This window comes from Tauraco erythrolophus, chromosome 10 (assembly GCF_009769465.1).
Source record: "Tauraco erythrolophus isolate bTauEry1 chromosome 10, bTauEry1.pri, whole genome shotgun sequence".
In the NCBI taxonomy this organism is placed as follows: Eukaryota; Metazoa; Chordata; class Aves; order Musophagiformes; family Musophagidae; genus Tauraco; species Tauraco erythrolophus.
Window position 1 is genome coordinate 22,587,858 of NC_141474.1, and position 22,781 is coordinate 22,610,638.

General features: G+C 38.4%; 1 protein-coding gene across 1 annotated transcript in view; it reads right to left on the reverse strand.

Moving 5' to 3' along the window:
- The window catches only part of AK5 (adenylate kinase 5), an 85,320-nt gene that overhangs the window by 39,054 nt on the left and 23,485 nt on the right, over positions 1-22,781 (reverse strand). The window contains exon 7 of the mRNA XM_086617400.1: positions 4,340-4,430. Coding sequence (XP_086473526.1) covers positions 4,340-4,430 — 91 coding nt within the window. The remainder of the gene's footprint in view (positions 1-4,339; positions 4,431-22,781) is intronic.

The window sequence follows — 22,781 nt, forward strand, 5'->3', positions numbered from 1 at the left end:
CATAACTATCTATCACTAAATAGTATACAGACTTCTCTATTCTTCTCGAATTGCCTAAAAACAAACCTACCAGAAATAAACTGAAGCAAATGGCTACTCCCAGGACAAGATAAAGTAATGAAGGGACATATAAGAGTGCTTGTGATACACCTGGTGCAGTGTGAGTAAGCATGAGTAGTTTGCTATTCTCCAGCTAAGTTTGTTGTTGGAGGGAGCATATTTTGCTGAGTTTGAACTAAATCTTGCTAAAACAGGTCTTCTAGGGGAGGACAACAGGCTCACTAACTAATCACCAGTAAGCATGGCAGCAGAAGCGTATGAGAGCCAGTTTGCAAGTGGCTACTGGGAGTCAGTAATCCTGGGGGCAGGCAAAGCTACTGACAAGGCTAAAGTCAAGGGGAGAGTGTTAGAAATTCTGAGTGGATAATTCAAAACTCAGTTCAGGTTTCCTGAGCCCAAGTTTCAAGCAGCAACGTTTTATGTAAAACTTGGGGCAATGTTCAGCTATCAAAGGAGAAACACAAAATGTTGGCTTAAGGCAAAGGGGAGGATTACTTAAAGCATTTGGAAGCAAACACGCCCTGCTGCTTTCAGTGAGCCTGCAGGCTGCACATCTCGTGCTCTGGCAACCGAAGAGCTGATCTTAAGTTTCATTGACTTTTCTGAGTGGCATTGCTTTTCCTTTGATAAGTTGGTACACTGAGAACTAGGCTATAAAAAAAATTAATACTTGTTTACCATTACAAGGAAAGCCTTACAGTCTGAATTGTCCTAATTTCTTTCGAAGAGATGCCCCATTCCACCAGATAGTCTCTGTTCTTGGTTAACTTAGAGCCTTCGTGTGCTTGTATGAACCTATTGCAAACAATCTGAATAACTGTATCAATTTCAAAAGGGTAAACTCAACAGTAAAAAAAAAAAAAAAGAAAATGCATGAAAGCTCTACTGCCATGCAGAAATATCTTGGAAGCACCTAGTCTGAAAAGGTACTCTTATGACTTAAAATATGCTTCCTCAATTTCAATGCATGAATAAAGTTGAGATAAGGGAAACATGGTAATTTTCATGTGCCTTGTGTTTTCCTTAGGGGAAAAAACAGAGGATTTTATTAGGTAGGGTACTGCACAATTAAAAAATAAATCAATTGGAAGCTTTTATTAAATTCTAATTAACTGAATAATCATCTCTCCGGGGAGGAGCAGGCTGCTGAAAAAAGAAACAGCAGATCAGCTAGAATGCATTCCCTTTTTTTTTGCTAGGCTTTGTATCTTGACACTGAAGGCATCATTCATAAAGATTTGTCTTGCTAGGAATCCGAGAGGATCCATTGACACTGCACTGAGGGACGAGCTGAACTAATGGGTGGCTGCAGTTGTACAAGGGTGTGCTGACAGGAGCTACCTCTCTCAGACAACAGTCAGGGAAAATGAATCCTCTGCCTCTGGAGGGATGCGGGGCTGTGCTCAGTCACTTCCTTCACCGTGAGGCTGTACTTTTAAATTTTGTGCTGTATTTTACATATTGTTTGTTGCTCCTAAGTTGAGTTGCACAGGATCGGTCATGGAAAGCTGAGAGGGAATGGCTGTTGCGGGCAGGTGTGTGATTCTTACCACAGAAACGCACCCCAGAACCCAGGGGCATCTGTGGGCTATAAAATATTTCAGTGTTTTGAGCCCGGATGTTTGTCACTTTCCTGAAAGTCTGTTCATCCTTAAGTTTTCATGAATGCAAATGTCAAGCGTTGCTTTTTCACAGTTCACTAAATTAATTTCTACAATGAACTAAATTGCACTATCTGTCTAAATTTATCTGCAGCTGATTTAACTTCCCATTACAAGGTAGCTGTACCCCATCATGTGAGTTAATTACGTTCGCTACTTGGACAATTTGTGTTTTGGCTAATCAGCTAATGTATTTCCAATCCTTGCTTAAATCTGTTGCTTAATTCAAATCCTGGTAGCAAGTCTATTCAACATGGTTCATTGGCTCAAATATGTCCATATTCATATTTTAAAAATTATAGTATTTGCACTGTTCTACACTGACCGTCATAAAAGTAATCTAAGACTATTCTGTGAAACATGTTGCTCCTCTTAATAGTGTGTTAAAGCTCAATAAAATAAGACTGTCTTTTTAAGTTATGGAACATGCTCTGAAGCACTGTCTAATAACTCAATTAATACATGTTGCATATAAGCACTTGGGCAAGACAAAAGCTTAGATGATAAATTTCAAGTGGAATCTAATAGAAATAATTTACTGAAGGACTGATGAGCATTAGAATGATTACATTTTAATTTTGCTCTCAGTAAGATGCTTTTAATACAAATTTTATTGCAACCTTACACTGCTGAGTTTCATGACAGGTTGTTGCTCTTAGCAACAGTCTTAGTATGTTGTAGAAAGCAACAATGAGAAAATTGTATTTTAATCTATAAAAGTATTTTTATTTTCTTTCAGCATATATGGTTGCACAGTTAATTACAACTGGATTTTACAGGTATAACATAGGACTTAGACTGATGTGGACACATGAAAATATTAGAAATAATATGTTTAGGTTAGCCAACAGGAACCAAAATATATTGATTGGAATATCACTAATAAAATTAAAAGACAAAAAGTGAGATCAAGACAATGCTAGAATTGCGACCTCTAGAAATTAAATATCTGGTCTCATAGGATCTCTAGAAATCCTACTTCGAGTTTCCTTACTATTATTTGTGCTCAGGTTAGGCACCAATTAGATGATTGTGGCATTGCGTCTGATAAAGCTCATAGCTCTCCAATTATTTTGGTGAAGAATTTATTAAGTAGATCGGACTTTCAAGGAACTGATTGGAATTCATCCAGAATCACAACCAATTTGTGTGAATTTTTTAGCTTCTGTCAATCTCTTCGTCAGAGCTAGCACCTTAATGCCACTTCTTTCCTCTTCTTGCTATTCAGTACTTAGCTCATTTAATTAGGGAATCCCCACGTAATTATCAATGCAATGCTATACAGTGGGAATGCATTTGAGGTTTGGAATCAATCTCTTGCCTTCAGGAATAAGGCTAAGCACAAAAGAGGTAAGCATGCCCCTTAATGGGGAAAGCTAGTAGTCTTTATTCTTGTGTGCATCTTGTCTCGAAGCTGACCATTAGAAACCTGTTTTTGACCTAATGCACCTTTTACCTTTCTCACCCTCCGCCCCACACCCCCGCCTTGATAATTCAACTTATTTTGAACACTATCCAAAATAGCCTTATGGATGGGGTTTGTAGGCTAGGTAGCTTGGAACCTCCTTTCAAATCTTTGAAATATGACCTAATCTTTCTGTCTGAAGCACTGCTCTTAGCAAATGTCTTGCTAGTAGAAAAGAGTAATCCCTGCTTTGTCAAAAATAGATAATAGATGTATTGCTACTACTAGACTTCATTGTGCATTATCAATTCCTCCTTCCTTGGCAGCCCCCCAGATTGTTTGTGATTACAAACAACTGAAGCTACCCTGCCTGCCAATTTATGGCAGATGAGTTTTGCCTTAAACAGTGGAGAGATCAGATACACAATTTTCTCTACTATACATATCTAATCTTTGTTTTAATAAAGCTAGTAAATTTTACATGCAAATATTCCACCTAGAATTTTCTTTATGTGCAGTTTCACAAGACATTTATGACCTCATCTACCTATATAACCCTCATGGTCTACTTAGAAGGCAGCCAGGGATGTCATCTGTAGAAAGAAAAAGTTGTAAAGTTATGAAGGAACATTTTCCTGTTCCCTTCAAGCAAAATATTTCTGATAGACGTTATGGATTTTCAGTGCTTTGATTTTTAGCTTCAATTCTTTTGCAGTCCTTTGTCCCTCAACAGCTTTTTCTTTTAAGACATTCAAGCCTCAGTAAGCACAAATAATAAATATATAAATACATAAAACCTCCAAATGCCTGACTTGTACTCACACACAGTTTCAGAATTAGTACCAATTATTAGGGAGGAAGTATGATTATTAATCTCATAGGACTGGTTTTCTGGTGAACACTGAGGTATCATCTGGAACTGAAACAGATAGCCGTCACCCAGAATTAATCAACTTTTTGTATTAATAATACACTTTAGTGGACTATTCATAGTATTTTAAGGTGAACTTGTAGATAAACAAGATGCTAGGTGAGTTGTATGAAGTTTTCAAGTGTAAAGAGATTTTTTTGCCCTTGGTTGTGCAAATGTTTGAGGTTGGTCAAGAGTTCGGTATGGTACGTACATCCATACTTGCGGAATATCAAAAAGACATCCTACCAATGTCAAATGCAGTATAAAAAATGCGCTTCTTTAAATCTTACATTAACTCACCTGCTGCAGCCTCTTTGTTTGCAAATAGTTTATTGTCAACTGCTGAACTTATGTCAAAGAACACTTCTTCTTCATCTCTGTCTGCGTCAAACTATTTAAAAAAAAAAAAAAAGAAGTTAGCAGTCAGGCACTGGTTACTGCTTCGCTGAACATCAACACGTAACATTACTACTTACCCCAAGCCTTCTTGATAGGAACCTTCCTATTTTTCTGTGTACTGTCCATTGCTTCAGGTATGAATAATTTTGACTGAAAACTAAACTAATTTTGTAAAACATTCGGCCTATGTTTAATAGCTTGTCAGGAACAGAAGCTACAGTAAAATTGACTTGGTCTCAGGGAATGAAGTTTCCAACCAGAAAGTAAAACTAATAACACTTATGACTTTTTCAAGCATTGGATGGTTGGAAAAAAATGACAGCATAGAGACCAGAAACTTGATTACTTTATTGTCACTTCTTTTCAGAGATTAGCATAATTAACTATGTAATTTCCAAGTGAAAAATTTTCAACAACTTTTGAATTGTTTGAAACCAATTTTTTTGACAGGTATGTGTACATGATTTCTTCAACCAGTTGAGCAAAATTCTTAAGAAAAGACAAAGTATTTTTGAAAGTCTCCTATTATAATAGAAAAGAAAAGAAAGCTTTCCTTGCTCTCACAGTAGCAGAAAGTGTGTTGGCTCAGTGATAAACTAATAAAATCAGAAAAGCAAAGCTCCTTTAAAATGCCAAATAATTAATTTCTTACCATTTTGAACTCTCTTTTTCAGTTATTCTATCTTTTGACTGAATTCTGATTCTGATTCTCCCAAGCTTTTGCTCAGCACTAACAGGTTCTTTTTATGGCCAAGTGACATGCTTGACAGTGGGTCTGTGTTTTTTCTTATCATATTTATCAAGCTTCATTCATTTAGATCATCACTAATTGAGGCTTTCTTCGAAAAATATTGGACATTTTATTACTGTTGCTCTGGATTTTTTCTCATTTCTTAAAGTGAGGCCAGGTACATTACTATGGAGAAGTGGAATACTGCAACCTCAAGTTACTGGAGCAAGCAAATAATGGTTGCATCAGATGGCTGTCATTCAGTGCATGCCCCCTTGGATAACAGTCACTATTTTCAATCATTCTGTATCTTCAGTGTAATGTGGTTTAGGATGCAGAATGAACTCCAGGGCGAAAAGCATTGCACTGACGATTGTAAAGTCATGAACTTCAGTGGGCATTTTCTTCCAAGTCCAAGACTGTTGAGCACCTTCTCAGACATCTTGCCAATACCTGCCTGTCTCATAGGCAAGGAAAAGCCTTGGAGAGAGAAGTTTGAACCCTACTAGGAACTTTGCTGCAGAAGCTAACTTTTATAGAGATGAAGTTGTTTTCCAAATATTTATCTCAGACTATAGTATGACACTTAATGAGTTAATTTTAGAGAGATACTGAATTGCTTGTTTAACACCCACCACTGCAAAATCAGTATCACTCTTTTCATGCCTTATGATAAGTTATCATAATTACTTAAGCTGTTTTGTCATTGGTAATGAAATTCGCTTTCTCATGGAATTTTCCATCAGCAGCTCAAGGTAAACTCAGAGGCAAATATCTGCACAAGAAATAATTATTAGAGTGGCAGATGTCAGACATAGTTCAAAATAGGGAAAGAACACTAAAGAGACAAAGAATGATTCTATAAACTGAATCTTTGTGAACAAAAGAAAAAAGAAGCTTGTGGGAGGCCTGACTACAGTAGAAAGAGGCAACCAGTGTACAAAGTTTACTGCCAACAAGCTTAACTCTCAACACCTGTCTGAGAGCTCAAATCTTAATTGGTATTAGTCCCGATACAAATCTTTAAGGTCTTAATATTTAGCTTTATGTTTAGCTCAGCCTTAGAGTTCATTTCCATCATAGATAAGCCTACTATAATTATCACTACATGGAGTTTTCTGACTGGTTCTTGAAATGGAGTTGCTGGCTCTGACCCTGAGGACCACTCAGAAGTTCATCCTGTGATGCAGCACAGTTGTCTCTCTGGGCAGACGTTTATCTGTTCTTGAGGAGTTCTTTGCCATTCAGCGTTAATCAAAACTCAAAGCATTATTTATTATTTATAAAGCATGAATTTGTTTGGTTTTACCTATTAGAAGGATTATATCTTGTGTCAAAACTGAGGCTTGTAGAAAAACAAAGAAGTGGCTGGGCTACTGTTGAGTGATTCATAATCTATGCACAAAGAGCAGCTTTCAAATTTCCTTATTGGTAAGAAAAGAGTATTGATCTCTGTGAATTCTTCTGCACTGATCTGTCTCTAAGGAAGTCTGGGGATGTGTTTTCTTCTGTCACTTCTCAGGAAAAAATGTACGTGTTTCATTAGATATGCTAGGGAAGACATATCGTATATTGTGATGTTTGTGAGTATATGTAAGCATAAAAACCAGTAAATTGCCATCAGGTTGTGTCTCATCGTTACCGTGTAGGCCACACCACACTTGGAGAGATGACAGGCTTGCTTTCTCATTAGTAGCATTCCTCTGAATAATTCAGTTCACCATGAAAAAACACAGGATCAATCTCAAAATGTTCTGAAGGTTCCAGGAATTTGAAACATGAACTTCCCCCATTCAAAGAACACCAACTGTGCTTTAGCACGCTGAAAAATCTGGGCTTTGTAATGAAAGCCTGTATTGTCACCCAAAGAAAACCAATTATTTGACGCTTGCACATAGACTCAGTTTTCCCCTCACAAAATGAGAAGTCTAATACCCTGAGCCACAGGAAGGTGCGATAGCTTTCACAGAGCAAATGTTTTTGAAAGAAACTAAGTAACCATGTGAATTCTGTACTTCATTGAATTGCTAAACATTTTCAAAGGAAATCCTTTGATAATTATTGGAGGCTTGAACAAAATATAAAAGGTACTCAAACAACTCTATTCACAAAGAACAAACAGCAGTAAAACTCATATTTTTAACTGAACATGGAACATGTTTAAATCAATAGGTTGCTTTCCCTACTGAAAACAAATCCCTACTTGCTTCAAAACATAGCTCTTCACAACTAAATTATCTACTGGTATGTTTATGGATGGCTCAGTTTAATTATAGCCAAGGTCTATGTTTTATAGAAATACAATTTTATTAAACATGCCACTGAAAGCATTCGCAATACACAGAACACACTAACTATATTGTTATCTGAATTGATACAAGCTCTACCAGTGATGCAGGAAGAAGCAAACTATCTCTTCCCTGTCAGGTCAGTGGGGTTTGGGGTCTGAACTCACTTTACAGTACTTCCCTCAGTGAGGCACTAATTTGTGCTGTGTTTTGTACTTTGCTATCTCCGTATTTGTTGCAGCAGGAAAAGATGAGGAAGGACATCAGAGGACAAGAGAAACACATTTTTTTAAGAAACCATCCTAAATCTCTGAGAGGAGAAAGGTTTCACAAACCTTTCTGAAGTACATTTGAGGGCTATGCTTGTTAAAAATCTAGTAAAGTCCTTCCCCTGCCCAACACATATATGTGGAAGCAGCAACCTCACCTCCACATCACTTCTATCAGTGGTCCTGCTTCCAAGATTTATCTCCCTGTGATGAAGAAAAGTACCAGAGGCTTTTTCTACCTTCTTTCTCTTCAATCAGTTCAATAAGGGTGTTTCAGTGGGAGGAAGAGGTAATACAGCATCATTTGGGAGGTTGTGTCGCCCACACGCTGTAGTTAGACCACACGCTGTTCTGCTCCCACTTGGTTCAGGGGAACACATCACAAGGATTTAAGCAAGAACAAGAACAGATTTCTGAAGTCTCCGAGGTTTCCTTTTAGTTGAGTTTCAGATAGTTTTGTTTTGCTCTGGCATCATGATTTAGTAATGACTAACAGAAGTCACGTATGTCAGTATATATTTCTCTTTTTTAATTTTTTTTGAAAATAAATGATGACTGGCATAATGATGAATTTTCTGGAAAGTTTATCCCATTTTCATGTGAACATTGTTGAATTGGAGGATTTGATGCTGGCACAGTGTTGTATACAAAAATGATAGAAAATATTTTCTAGGTCTTCTGCATTGCAAATAATTGTTCCAGGGAAAGCAGGTTGTACTTGCTGCGTTCAGAAAGAAAATTATTAGTGTTTCTAAATAAGCACTAAACAAATCCTAGCCAACAGAAGGAGCTTCACAGAGAAATTGTCTGAGTTGTTGAGCATTGTGAATCTCATTGTTCAATGATGACAAACGGAGGTTTGGTAATACAACGTACTGAGTCAAAGAAAAAAGCGCACAGCTCTTTCCTCACATCTACCAGGAAACTGCAGTTAACTAGAATTTTGGGTGAGGGTGAAGTCATTCAGCCTCGCACTGCCCCTACAGACTGATTCACCTCCAATGACACTGGTGTTTGCAGGTGGTTATCCAAAATGACAACCCCAAAATAGGTGGAGATCATAATAACCTTTTAAATTGGAGTGCAGGAAAACCAGAAAGAAATCTAGTTGCAGCAGACTCACAGGGAATTCTTGTTTGTGCACACTGAAATAAAGTTAGAAATGGAGAAAGCATAAAAAAAGTCTCAAGCAAATAGGTGTAGTTAAATAACATTTGCAACAGTAGATGAAAATGTCTTCTACTTTAGAACATGATGGATGTCAATGAAAAGAAAATAAGCCATGTCCAAATTAAAATAACAACACTGGGCTAATTGCTCTATAGCAATATTCCCATCCACCTCAAAATCAAGTAGGGTTACAGGAACCGGATGATGAATGCTCTGTTTGCTCTCTCCATCAATAACTCCAATTCATAGACATCTGAGTGTTTTCTCGCTCATTGAAAATATTATGTCACTAGACGAAACGCCCAAAATATTGTACGTTTAAAGGTACAGATGATCTGATTATTAGACCCTTGGTAATACTAAAAGGGGAAATGAGACACACACTCGAGTGTATAGGTGCTGCTTCATGATTTTCAGACACCCACACAGAAATGCCTATATTACTGTTGTTCTATACTTAGTTTATTTCTCATGATAATTACAAGCTAATTGACTTGTGCAGTCACTTCTAGAGAACTGTGAAAAAAGAAAAAAATATCAGCAACGTGGGAAAACAGTAAAGAAATATGTGAGGAAAAATATATAAGGTAGGATAATAACCATTGGGAAGGGAGGACAGGAAAAAAAGAGTTGAAGCCTTGTACAGGAAAAATAATAAGCAGAGGAATGCAAGGTGGAATGAAGCTGGAAAGTGCAGACTGGGAACTCAGGGAACACTTCCCTATCTTAAAGTACTTTTAATGATAATCTTTTTTCAAAAACATAAACAAAAAACCCTCCAATACACCACAAAATGGGGAAGAGAGAACATACAGGAGAGATATTTCTCTATAATCCATTCTCTAGTTCTAACATTTTCTCTCTTTTATATCAAAGACTCTGAAATCTCAGATTAATTTTTAATATGATATCGTAACATGTACAGAAGAAAAACTACAACTGACATTACACTAGAGCTCACTAGTGATTTATAAAAAATTATGCAATTATCAGAGGCCATAAATTGGTATCAGACAGAAATTTAGAAAAGAAACTGAATTGGAGATTTCATCACCATTATTAAAATCTTAAGGAATACTCTGGGTTATCTAAAATAAACCACTTAACACCTTATTTTTCACCACAGCAGTTCCACAGAGGATTCATAAATCATTGTAGAGTCCCCATACTTCTATCATTAGAGTTTCTCAAGTTCCACTTGTCATGCAAGTGTCTATTGCTATGAGTGCTGCTTGTAAACAAGCATGAGGGTGAACATTCACTAGCCCGGAGTGGAGCTGACAGTTCTGTAGGGGCTGCTGCTAGCTTTTGTATATCCTGAATTCATTTACTCAAAATAGGTGAAATTTGACGCCATTAACTATGTAATTTTTTTAAATATTAGGTGCATAGACAGAATCTAGCGTAGTAAGAAAAAAAAAACAAAATTAAACCATCAAATTCAAATAACATCTTCCAGTAACAGTAGTAAGAACTGAAATGATCCTCAAAAAGAGTAAATACACAATTATAACACAAACTAACCGCTATTTTAACAGCCTTATACCACAAAATATGAAATACAAACATGCACACAGACAGATCAAACCTGCTCTGTTCCTCCATAAACAAAGAGACGGATCCTGAATAGATTTAGGGATTTTGTTACAGCTGGTACGAAATGCAAAAATTATGTCAGATTGTGGCCCATTCCCACGTTAGTACAAAAGAGAGTATCTTCGGACACTTGTAGTTCTGATTGTTAATCGTCTCCCTTTTCTACTAATTTAGTGGTACATAACCAATACGATTACTACAAAAGAGAGGCTTTCAGTTTTTCTGTTCTTCAAGTGATTTTCCATTATTTCATGCTGAAATCAAGAATTAGTGCCATGGCACACAAGTGTGGAGATGTTCCGACAGTTTAATTCCCTTCACGGTAAAACTCTGTTAACTTACTGTGATCACGTTGAGCAACACTGCGACTTATATCAGTTTTAAGCTGTTAAAAATGAGCGCCCTGGGCAATGCAGCGGCAAGAGTTGAGGGGAAAGACACCAAGCAGTTGTGGGCCCTTGTAGAGTGGAAAATGGACAAATTGAATGAGAAAAATGAGAATGAAAATGAGAGCTACATTTAATTGGGAGTGAGGGGAGAAATCAATAATTTGGTGGCATGGTAGGTAGAAAATTAATGAACTGTGGGGAAAGCAATTGCTTATTAGGTAGGGAAGCTGATGGATGTAGAGAGTGATGCCACAGCGTGGCTTTCGAACATACATACTTTTCACAACACTAAGATGTAAAGGCCTTCTGTCTGAGCAGATATTTAGGAGCACTGGCTGGTTAAATTTTTCCCAATAAGGATATTTATGTGGACAGTTGGTGACTGATATGTGGAAAGCAAATATATTGCTGTTTTATTTCTGAAATAATTTTTGCATCATGCTTTCCATTTCCTCAGAGGGGCTCTGAGCTTCCAACAGGCATTATCCTCCACTATATTTGTGTCTCTTTAACTTTTTAAAGCTGAAGTCAGTTTAACATAGTCAGTAATAAACAATTCAGAATGTTTCAGCCATTTCTCTACACTACTATGACCCCTACAATAAATATTCTATTTCTCTCTGAAGTTGTCATCAGAATCAGAACTGAATTAGGTGGCATATGCATCAGTTCACATAATATTTAAGGGACATGATTTGCATGTGTTTGTTCTGGGTTTGTCTGACTTGTTGACTTCCAGATGCAACTTTCCAAGCTATAAATATAGCCAACGTCTTTACATATAAACTCTCTATGCATATTCACTTCGCAGATGATTGAAAACTTGTGCCCTGACATGTAGTACATCTGTCCAGCAGCTTCTATAGCAAAGTCAACACATTAATTATTTTTGAAGATTAATTCAAAATAAAGAGATGCTTTAGCACATGCACATATAGAGACCTTTTCTACCTTGAAAGCACAAATACTTTTTCTTATTTAAAAAAAAATGCATTCCACTGTTGGAGTAACTTTGACTATGCATTTACTTTTTAAAGGAAATTGCCTCTAAAGAGGCAAATGGTATTACAAAGAACAGAACAGTGGTGTCAAGCATGAAGACAGATCACTACCGAAGAGCTTGAATGGAAAACTGAATTACAGTCTGAGTTAGGAGATGCTCCATGATTTATCTGTTACTCTGTTCCTGTAGAACCCAGGAAAACATTCAGCCTGAGGGAGAGATCACCTTACGCTCACCTCCACTGGGTCTAGAATAAATTGTTTGATTTTTACTTTATAGCACCTAACCCTAAAGGAAGGGGAAAGACATTATTGGTTACAAACAGTTGGGTATGACTGGATGCTGTCTAAATCCTCACACAGCTTTAACAGTCCTCTGTGTCTTAGCTTGCAACATCTTTTCTTTCCTCTTACACTACTGGAGCTCACAGTGATGCTGCAAATTATGAAGCATGACTGTAAAATTCATTGTTTTGAAACCTAGACAAAGGGCAGAGCAGTACAAACAAGTTGCATGAAGCTCAGTCAGTAACAGCTGTAGTTGTCTGTTACATACAGCTCAGTGACATTACAGGAAGATCTAGAATCACCTGACTCTTCCTCAAATGCCTTTGTTTTTTCATTCCACAGCAATAATGCCTGTCCTCCAGTAGTTTTTCTTCCATCTTTATCTAGGAATACTTCTAATGGGGCTTGGATGTGTCCTTGTTCTTCAGAAGTTCTCGGGAGCTCACCCTATTTCATATAAACCGAGAGACTCTTTGGGAATAAACCAGTTAAAGACCAGTTGCTACAGCGTAATTCTCCTATTTCCTCTGGTACCACATGACACAGGTACTGGAATGTTTTCATTCCCAGAGCATCCCGTTCAGTGAAACAGCTCTGATTACTAATATGTTCAAATAAATGCTTTCCTGGATACCTTACATTTTAAATATTGAGAGCAACTTTACTTCTAAGAGGGACGGAATGAGCCCTAAAGCTAGAAGACATTAACCAATATGTTTGTGAGTAGAGAGTTTTTTCCTGGATGAAGTTTAAAAAATGTATGTTTTCCCCTGCCTGTAGTGCTCCTGGAGCTCCCGTGTCACTGTCTCTTTTGTTTAAAACAAAACCTGATTGTTTTCTAGTCTCAGCTCCCACAGCATGTACATGTCGCAGACAGGCACCCCAAATAAATATATAGCAACACTGGTTTCCCAGAAATGGTCCATACAAGCAACAACTGTAATTCAAACAAGGCAACTGAAACAAGTTTTAGAAAAACTCAGAAATAAAAGACATTTCTTTCTACAAATACTATTTTCTTCCAGTGACAGTTTGCACTTCGCTTCAGCGAAAAGCATGATACTGCTGCCAAATACACCAAATATTTCCCTTTCAAGATCAATAGCATTTCTCCTGTTGGCTTTTGTGGCAGAGATTCTGAATGAAAAACACTGAAATATTGTAGGCTAATCTTTTACCATCAGATGATGTCATAACAACTATGACCAAAAATATTATTTTTGCCTGTGTATCATCACAGTTTTCTACAGAAGAATGCTACCAACTGAAAGCTAACAGGAAAAGTCTGACATTAATTTCAACTGCAAATTTAACTGGTTAATAAAGCATGAGAACTAATGACTCAGTTGCAAGAACAAGCACAGAGGATACCATGGGCTTAAAAAAATTAGCTGCTGTGAGGCTTCCGTATGTAAAATCTGCACTTAATTCAGGAAGTAATTTGACATTTGTTGGCGTCTAAGACCTTAGCAATATAGATCATTTCATCTGCAATAGCTGTAATTATTCAAAGTGGAATTTCAGACTGTAAGAACTAGAATACTTGAAAATTACTAGCTTTTCTATTTTTCTTGGAAGACAAAAATAAATTTTACTTGCCAGCTAAACAGTTCCTATGTGTTTAAATAAATTGTGACCTAGGATAGGCAGTGCTTCCTGTGGTGGTCTCTATATTAAAAAACTTCATAAATGGCATTGGAATCCTTGATAATAAGCCCTCTCTTGGTCATCTTGAGCTGAAGAGTGCTAAATTTCGATGAAATAAATTATTTTTCTCTAGAAGCATGACTCATACCAAACTTAGGATGATATTCAGCAAATGTCAGTTTAAGTTCAGGATGGGCTCATAAAATCAGCTTCCAGTTGCACTGCCTCAGGAAGGACATGAATTTGTTTCCTGCAGCAAGAAATGAGTGCACTGCTATTTTAATTTCTGTACCAGAAAGTTCTGTTTAGCTGTCTAAATTATTGGAGCATGTTGTTTCAGAGCACAAAGGAGACTTTTTGATTTATAAATGAAAGCTGGCAAGTTAAGGAGATACTGACAGAAACTATTGCTTTAGTCATCATGGAATATGACATTCTTGCATCTAGTATGTATTTTTTGGAAATAAATATAGGACAAAATCCCACATGATTATGTAGGCTGAAAGCATTTTTTAAATATCATAACAAACAAGTGGATGAAGTGGAACCGATTGACATATTTTGTTTAACTTTTCAAAAGCTTTTGACAATATTTATACTCAGAGGTTACTAAATGAAACATAATTTTAGGGAAGCACTAAATAATATAATGGGTTTATTAAAAACAAAGGCACAAGAAATGTCCAAGGGATGTGTTGTCAACAAGTAGTACAAAAAATGGCCACTATATTGATCAAGGAAATAAAGTACTAGAAAACTAGAGCAGCTCACTTACTCTGACTAGAGAAAATAAGTCTCAGAAGGGATAGGGATATTGTCAAGAAATGCATGTAATGTGACAGTAGTGTGCACTGCAGGAGTTTTAAGTATTAAGTACTGTATTAAGTTTTGTGATGTTTTATTTCAATTGATTTGATACTAGGCTTAAAGAGATCTTTACTGCAATTTTTCCTGTTAAATGTCTAATTAAACAAAAGACATTTAAGAAAATGAAGATTTCTTTACCTTTGCAGTGAAGCCACTTAGAGTGGGAAAAAAAGTGTGAATACATCCCAATTTATTTTGCTTACAAAAGGGATTGAGGGGGATATTAGGTTTCCACTTTCCTTTCACATGGTTTAAGCTGTAGTGAGGTAGAAAACAAAGTATTTCGAATATTCCTTTCTCTTTCTATAACTTTTTTGTTTTAATTCTGAATAAGATGACTTATTATACAGTTCCAATTCCCTCCTTTTACATATCATAAATCTTATTAGATCTTCTAATTCTTATGGAGTATTATCTCAAAGGTAATTTTTTTTTTATTATTCTAAGGTACACAGTCTTCTCCAATGGGCATGATAAATGTTAAGCAGGAAGTATCAATACTCAGAATCTAAAAGTGGACTTATGGTAATTTATAGAACAAAAACAAGACTTGTGGAGTTTTCAAGACAGTTTAGATATGCTGGTCCTTAAAACTAGTTTTCAAAATCTTAAGTTAAAACGATGACTGTATTCCATACGTCATCATTGCTAAGGAGGAGAGGAAAATTTTCTTTAGCTTGGACTATGGTCGTCGAGATTTAGGCTGGCCAGCAACTAAACTCCACACAGCCGCTTGTTCACCCTCCCCCACCCCCAGGGGATGGGGAAGAGAATTAAAAGGGAAAAGGGAAAGAGACCCGTGGGTTGAGATAAGAACAATTTACTACTACTACTAATATATGAATATATATATATATGTACAATGATAAAGATTTATACAAACAAGTGATGCGCAGTGTAATTGCTCACTACCCCTTGACCAAGGCCTGTCCCATCCCGGACTAACAATCCTGAAACAGGTAAGTCCTAATACTGCAATCCTGGACGAGTGAGAGGCACGAAAATAGAGTGAGACAGAGAGAGCACTCTGAGAGTCCGAGAGTGAGAGTCCCGGAAGAGCAAAGGCCCTTCTTTCCAGCTGACCCTCATTTTTATACTGGGCATGACGCTGTATGATATGGAATACTTATTGGCCAGTTTGGCCCTCAATCGTAAGTCTAAGCACAAATCATAAGGAGAGTCATGGACCCTTTATCCCAGCTGTGCTCCCCCCTATCCTGTTGTGCTCCTGCACACTGGCAAGAACACAGCAGCTGAAAAGTCCTTGAGGCCTCAGTGCCAACTATAAAATCAGTGCGCTATCAATGTTCTTCTCAGAGCAAATCCCAGACTAAAACCAAAACACGGAGCTCTTCTAGCTGTTAGACAGAAGAGCTAACTCTGTCCCAGCTGAAACCAGGACAATAGTGTTCTACTTTCCAAAAACTTTTGGAAGTCACTGTCCAAACTTCCAGAGAACTGTAATCTCTTATTTGATTATATTAGTTTTGAGAGTAGTCTATACTGTAAAAGAAGAAAAATTATTTAGAGGCAGTTGTAAAGCTTCCTCTGTATTAAAATTATGGAAGGAAGTAGGGGAACTGACTAAATACAAATACCCCATCAAACAAAAGTTCATGTGGACCAATCTACACTGAACAAACCAGATCCCATTTCCATTAAAAGCCTTCCATTAGGTCTTAGGATGTTGTTGACTTCCTTCTTCCTTCAGTGTGGAAAGCGAGAGTCTACGGAAAGCCCAGTTATATATGCTGGTTCTGCAAGCAATCGATTTTGCACACCAGCTAATTTTTAACTAATTCCCTAATGTGAACTCAACACTCTCTTACCTCATGTAATGAAGACGCTGGATACTTGCCTGTGATTTAATTTGCAACAGGTTTCCTATGTACCCTTCTCTCAGAGCTATACAACTTTTGTAAATACATAAACAGTTACTGAAGTAGCGAGTGACTCTCTCTACATATGTACCATCCTTACTCCAGTGGATAAATTATCGCAAGCTTCTGTCCCTGCTTAAGACTTTTTTCTTTGCCCTTTTTCATTCTCAAGCCAAATCATGCACTTGAAAAAGGCTAGATTTAGGTCTTGTTTCATGCCTCAAATGTCAGTGATTTTCTAGTAAATCTTTTTCAGGGCAATTTTTTTTTTTTTTTTAAATCAGCGAAGTTCACCATGCTTGTGCAATTCATGGGGAAAAAAGGAATTTTGCAATTTTATTTGAACTTTTCTCAATGTAAAAAGAGCAACTATAACCTTTAACTTAAAGTATAATTAATATTTACAAGGTATGTTATCAGAATAGGCCTATAATAAATCATTCTGAAGCCTTGACAAGAAGCTATCAAATAAATTCTACTGAAAGTTCTCTTTAACATAACTGGTTGTTAGGCTAAGGGTTTCAGTAGAGAGATCTTACCAAGAAACAGTAACATGATTTCTGTTACTAAGTTCTAACTTAACCTATGAGAGAATATCCTGTTACATTTAACTTAATTCTGTATTACACTCGCTCTACTAAATTTAGTGATTTTTCTGAGGAGTGGTCTCCTGGCTGTAGTTCAAGGATATAATGAATAGCTTTTAAACTCAAACTTGTTTCAGAATTCGCATGGTTCCTGATCCTCTATCCAAAGTTCAAGAGATATGAAAGAACATGAATTGCATAAATTAAGAAAAGCCTCTGTTCACAGTACTGGAATTGAGCTTGTTTGTGTCTTACACTCCGTGACCAGGGTCAGCGATGAAAGCTAAAGTACCCACAAAACCTTTAATGGCCATTACAGCAGACTGAAGCGACATACATAGCCTGAAGGACAGCAGAGAAAATGTTTCTGAAAAAGAAACAGAAATGAGCTGCCTTGGGTTTATATGAATCTATATCATGTAGAATCTATAGAGTGAAATTCTTGCAATAAGGTGCAGACACAAAGAGGACTACTGAATTTTTTTCAGTGTATTAAGGACTGATAAATTTAAAGAGCAACTTGACTAAAAACTGCATTGCCCACATTCTAGGTTCCCTTTTAGTAAGGCCTTTGCATTTATACAGAAGTCTGTTCTTTCCAGTAGAGCAGACTGAAAAAGCACAGAACGTAGGACACAGTAGGAAAGTAGTGAAAAGTACATTTTTAAATTGCCTAACTGGCATCTTGCAGTGGTAGGAGAGGGAGATGACCTCGGCATTATAAGAACTATATTATTACTGAAACACAATGGATGGTAGAATGCAAGAGAAGACAAGACCTGACATACTACACAGAGCAAAGAGTTTTGAAGCACTGGTATTGAAAACATGAATGCGAAGCTTCAATATGACATTCTGGTTAAAGACAGGAGGAGAAATCCGGTGGAAGGCATAATGAAAAAAATGTTAAGACTTGCCTAAAAACAACATAATCTTAGCAAGCTATATTTTTAATAAAATAGATCAAGGTGTAACATATGTATGAACAATCCTAGATATATACCTAATTGTGCCTGACCAACTTGGTGGCCTTTTATGATGGGGTGACAGCATCGGTGGACAAGGGTCGACCAACAGATATCATCTACCTGGACTTGTGCAAAGCTTTTGACACTGTCCCGCACGACATTCTTCTCTCTAAACTAGAGAGGCATGGGTTTGATGGATGGACCACTCGGTGGATAAGGAATTGGCTCAATGGCCGCACTCAGAGAGTGGTGGTCAACGGCTTGATGTCCAAGTGGAGACTGGTCACGAGTGGCGTCCCTCAGGGGTCCGTGTTGGGCCCGGCCCTCTTCAACATCTTTGTCGGTGACGTGGACAGTGGCATGGAGTGCACCCTCAGCAAGTTTGCCGATGGCACCAAGCTGTGTGGTGCCGTCGACACGCTGGAAGGGAGGGATGCCATCCAGAGGGACCTCGACAGGCTGGAGAGGTGGGCCCGTGTCAACCTCATGAAGTTAAACCAGGCCAAATGCAAGGTCCTACATCTGGGTCGTGGCAATCCCAGGCACAAATACAGACTGGGTGGTGAATGGATTGAGAGCAGCCCTGAGGAGAAGGACTTGGGAGTACTGGTGGACGAGAAGCTCAATATGAGCCAGCAATGTGCTCTTGCGGCCCAGAAGGCCAACCGCATCCTGGGCTGCATCAAGAGGACCGTGGCCAGCAGGTTAAGAGAGGTGATTCTCCCCCTCTACTCTGCCCTCGTGAGACCTCACCTGGAGTACTGCATCCAGTTCTGGAGCCCCCAACATAAGAAGGACATGGACCAGTTGGAGAGGGTCCAGAGGAGGGCCACGAAGATGATAAGAGGGCTGGAGCACCTTTCCTATGAGGACAGGCTGAAAGAGTTGGGGCTGTTCAGCCTGGAGAAGAGGAGGCTCCGGGGTGACCTTATAGCGGTCTTCCAGTACCTCAAGGGGGCCTACAAGAAAGATGGGGAGAGGCTGTTCAGGAGGGCCTGTTGTGATAGGACAAGGGGTAATGGTTTTAAAATAGAGGGAGGTAGATATCAGATTGGATATTAGGAAAAAATTTTTTACCATGAGAGCTGTAGAACACTGGAAAGGTTGCCCAGAGAGGTGGTGGATGCTCCATCCCTGGAGACATTCAAGGCCAGGTTGGACGAGGCCCTGAGCAACCTGATCTAGTTGGAGATATCCCTGTTTGTTGCAGGGGGGTTGGACTAGATGACCTTTGAAGGTCCCTTCCAGCCCTAATCATTCTATGATTCTATGATTCTATGAGTTGATCCTAGCAAGTTACAGTGAAAAGATGCCACTTTTTACACATTAAGTCCTCTATTTGCTATACCTTGACTGGCATGAATGACTATGTTGTTGGCATAAAAAGACATTAATTATCGAGAATGGAGACAATAGTTCTTCCTTCACAGGAAATTAAAATGGTAATCGTGATTGCAGTGGTATAGTCATGTCTTGTGAGGCTTCTTTTCCCATTTTATATCTAAGTAGACTACTGAATTGCAGAACGTGATATGGTGACAACAAAGTGAACAGATAGTTACATTTACTGGCCGTTAATGAAACAAGCTGCAGTTCTGTATCAGATAGAAAGGCACAAGTGTTAACCCTGGGAGTAGGAAGGATGATAATTGTGCAAGACAATACAGGAAACGTGCTTAGTTATAGCAAAGAAAAACTGCAGAGGATTCACAAGAGACTTTGCCAAGAATTTTAGGTTATATCTACGTGATACAAGGCAACGCTGTACAGAGATGTTCGTGCTGACACTAAATAATGTATCACAGCTACAAGGAGCAAAATAACCATATTAGTGGCTACCCAATGTGTAAGTATCAGTGAATTTAAGAAGCAAGTATGTATTATTTCAGTGAAGTGCTGAGTTAACACAATAGCAGTGTTTCCTAATTCTGAAGTATTTCATATAGTTCTTCAAAGCACTGTTTGGTAGATATTCTTTAGTCCTATTAGAAAAAAAAAATCCTCCAAAGAGCCATCAGAAACATTCAAAATGATACACTGCAAAGGGGAAGATGTACTAGGGGAAGGCTACAGTTCTTACTTTAGTCCTGTGTAGTGTGGTGTGTTCCCTGAGTCATACAACGGATGAGTAGCTCTTCAGCTTTTGCAGTTCTCCAGCTTTCCCAGTTCTCCACCAACACTGTAGCTGCATCTAACCGTGTCTTGTTGAGCTTAAATGCTGAAATAAGACTCCAGAATGCTAGAGAAAAATGCCAGAACAGGTCTAGAAGATTAACCACATCAGAGTTTCTGCTGACAGTCGGAGCATCTCTTCTCCATTTCGACACTCAAATGGCTTCCATCATTACAATACTTGAGCATTGACAAATGTGAATAAATTTATCTTTATGATGCATTAAAAAATAAGAACATGTAAAAAAATAAGAAAATGTTATCTTTTGAGTCTCCTCTCTCTGAGGCTTTTAGCAGCCTGATGTAATGAATGTATACATGCATGTATACAAAAATCAGAAGTTTCCAAGCTTGGTCATTCTCTGGCAGACATTAGCACTTCATAGAATCATAGAATCGTTTAGATTGGAAGAGAGCTTGAAGATCATCAAGTTCAGCTGTTAACCTAACACTGCTAAGTCCACCACTAAATCATATCCCTAAGCACCACATATACACATTTTTTAAATACCTCCAGGGATAGTTACTCCACTACTTCCCTGGGCTGTCTCTTCCAATGCTCGACAACCGTTCTGATGAACAAATTTTTCCTAATATCCAATCTAAACCTCCCCTGGTGCAACTTGAGGCCACTTCTTCTTGTCCTATCACTTGTTATTTGGGAGCAGAGACTGACACTCACCTCGCTACACCCTCCTTTCAAGCAGTCGCAGACAGTGATAAGGTCTCCCCTCAGCCTCTTTTTCTCCAGGCTAAACAATCCCAGTTCCCTCAGCCGCTCCTTATAAGACTTGTGCTCTAGACCCTCCACCAGCTTCGTTGCCCTTCTTTGGACACGCTCCAGCACCTCACTGTCTTTCTTGTAGTGAGGAGCCAAAGATGAACATGGTATTCGAGGTGTGACCTCACCAGTGCCGAGTACAGGGGGACAATCACTTCCCTAGTCCTGCTGGCCTCACTATTTCTGATACAAGCCAGGATGCTATTGGCCTTCTTGGCCACCTGGGCACACTGCTGGCTCATATTCAGCTGACTATTGACCAATAACCCCAGGCCCTTTTCCACTGGGCAACTTTCCAGCCACTCTTCCCCAAGCCTGTAGTGTTGCATGGGGTGCAGGACCTGACACTTAATCTTGTTGAACCTCATAGACTTGGCCTCGACCCATAGATCCAGTCTTTCCAGATCCCTCTGTAGAGCCTTCCTACCCTCAAGCAGATCAACACTCCTGCCCAGCTTGGTGTCATCTGCAAACTCACTGAGGGTGCACTCAATCCCCTCATCCAGATGACAGATAAAGATATATTTCCGATATACTTCACTTGTTGACATAAATCATATAATCAGAGACTGAAAATATTTGAAGTTTAGAAAGTGTATATGGTGCACGTGCTTCCACATATGCACAGATTACCCATCTATGTTTCCCATATAAAATGTGCACATATTTACAAACAGTTTGTTTAGACACATTTCTATATAAATTTCATTTATATACCTTCTTTTATATATTCTTCAGAATCTCACAAAGCAGTAACACATAAATAGTGTTGAGACACAGTGTGAAACCTAGCAGCGATGAGAACATGCATAAACTTTCTCTAGTTCAGCAGTTTCACAGGAAACAGTTTCACGTTCTTTCTCATATCCCAATTTTTCTGCAAAAGAGCTATCAAACATAGGAGAGACACAGAGACCCTTGATTTGCAATGACAGCTACCTGACTTTCTGTGTCTGCAGAGATCTGGTTACCTGTTCTAGGCTTCAATTTACCTTTCATTGCTTTGAATTACCAAAAAATGAAAAAGTGATAGTAATTAGTTCCCATCCCACATCTCATTTTCCTTGTACAGAATTTTTGTTCGTGATTATACAAGCTATACATTCATGGAGTCAGACAAAAATTTAGGAACCATGGAGCAAAACAGAGGAAGACTGCTGAATCGCAAACAAAACCTCTGGTCTCAAGGTTCCCACAGATAGCTGCCTACATTCCTTGTTTGATTTGAAAAGTTCCTAAAACACTGAAGTTTTGCTCCAGTTAACATTCAAAGCTATCTGGGCTCCTCTTCACATCCCTACTTGGTCATACCCAAGAAGTCAAAAATACCCTGAAGAACCAGTGTAGCAGTCATGTTAAAAGCACATCTAACATGTTCCTACAAGACTGTGCTTGTGACTGCTGTATTTTTAAAACAAGTGAGAGGCATTTGAAAATATATTGGTGGCGTTGGGCCAATCAACGGGAAATCTCAGTTCAGTACCCTCTACAAAGCGAAGCACGTTCAAACCCACATCTACGACTTGTGGGGAGAAAGGTTATGCTCAGATACAGATGAGGCCAGGTTTGAGTTAAACCACTCCTGCCAAGTCAGTATCACTTTGCAGCCAGAAATGCAAGATCCAAGGCATCAGATGGCATGTAAATGAGATCCTGAGTCTGGAGCGGAGAAGTGAGAGCGCACGGAGGAGGTGGTGGCTAACAGTCTC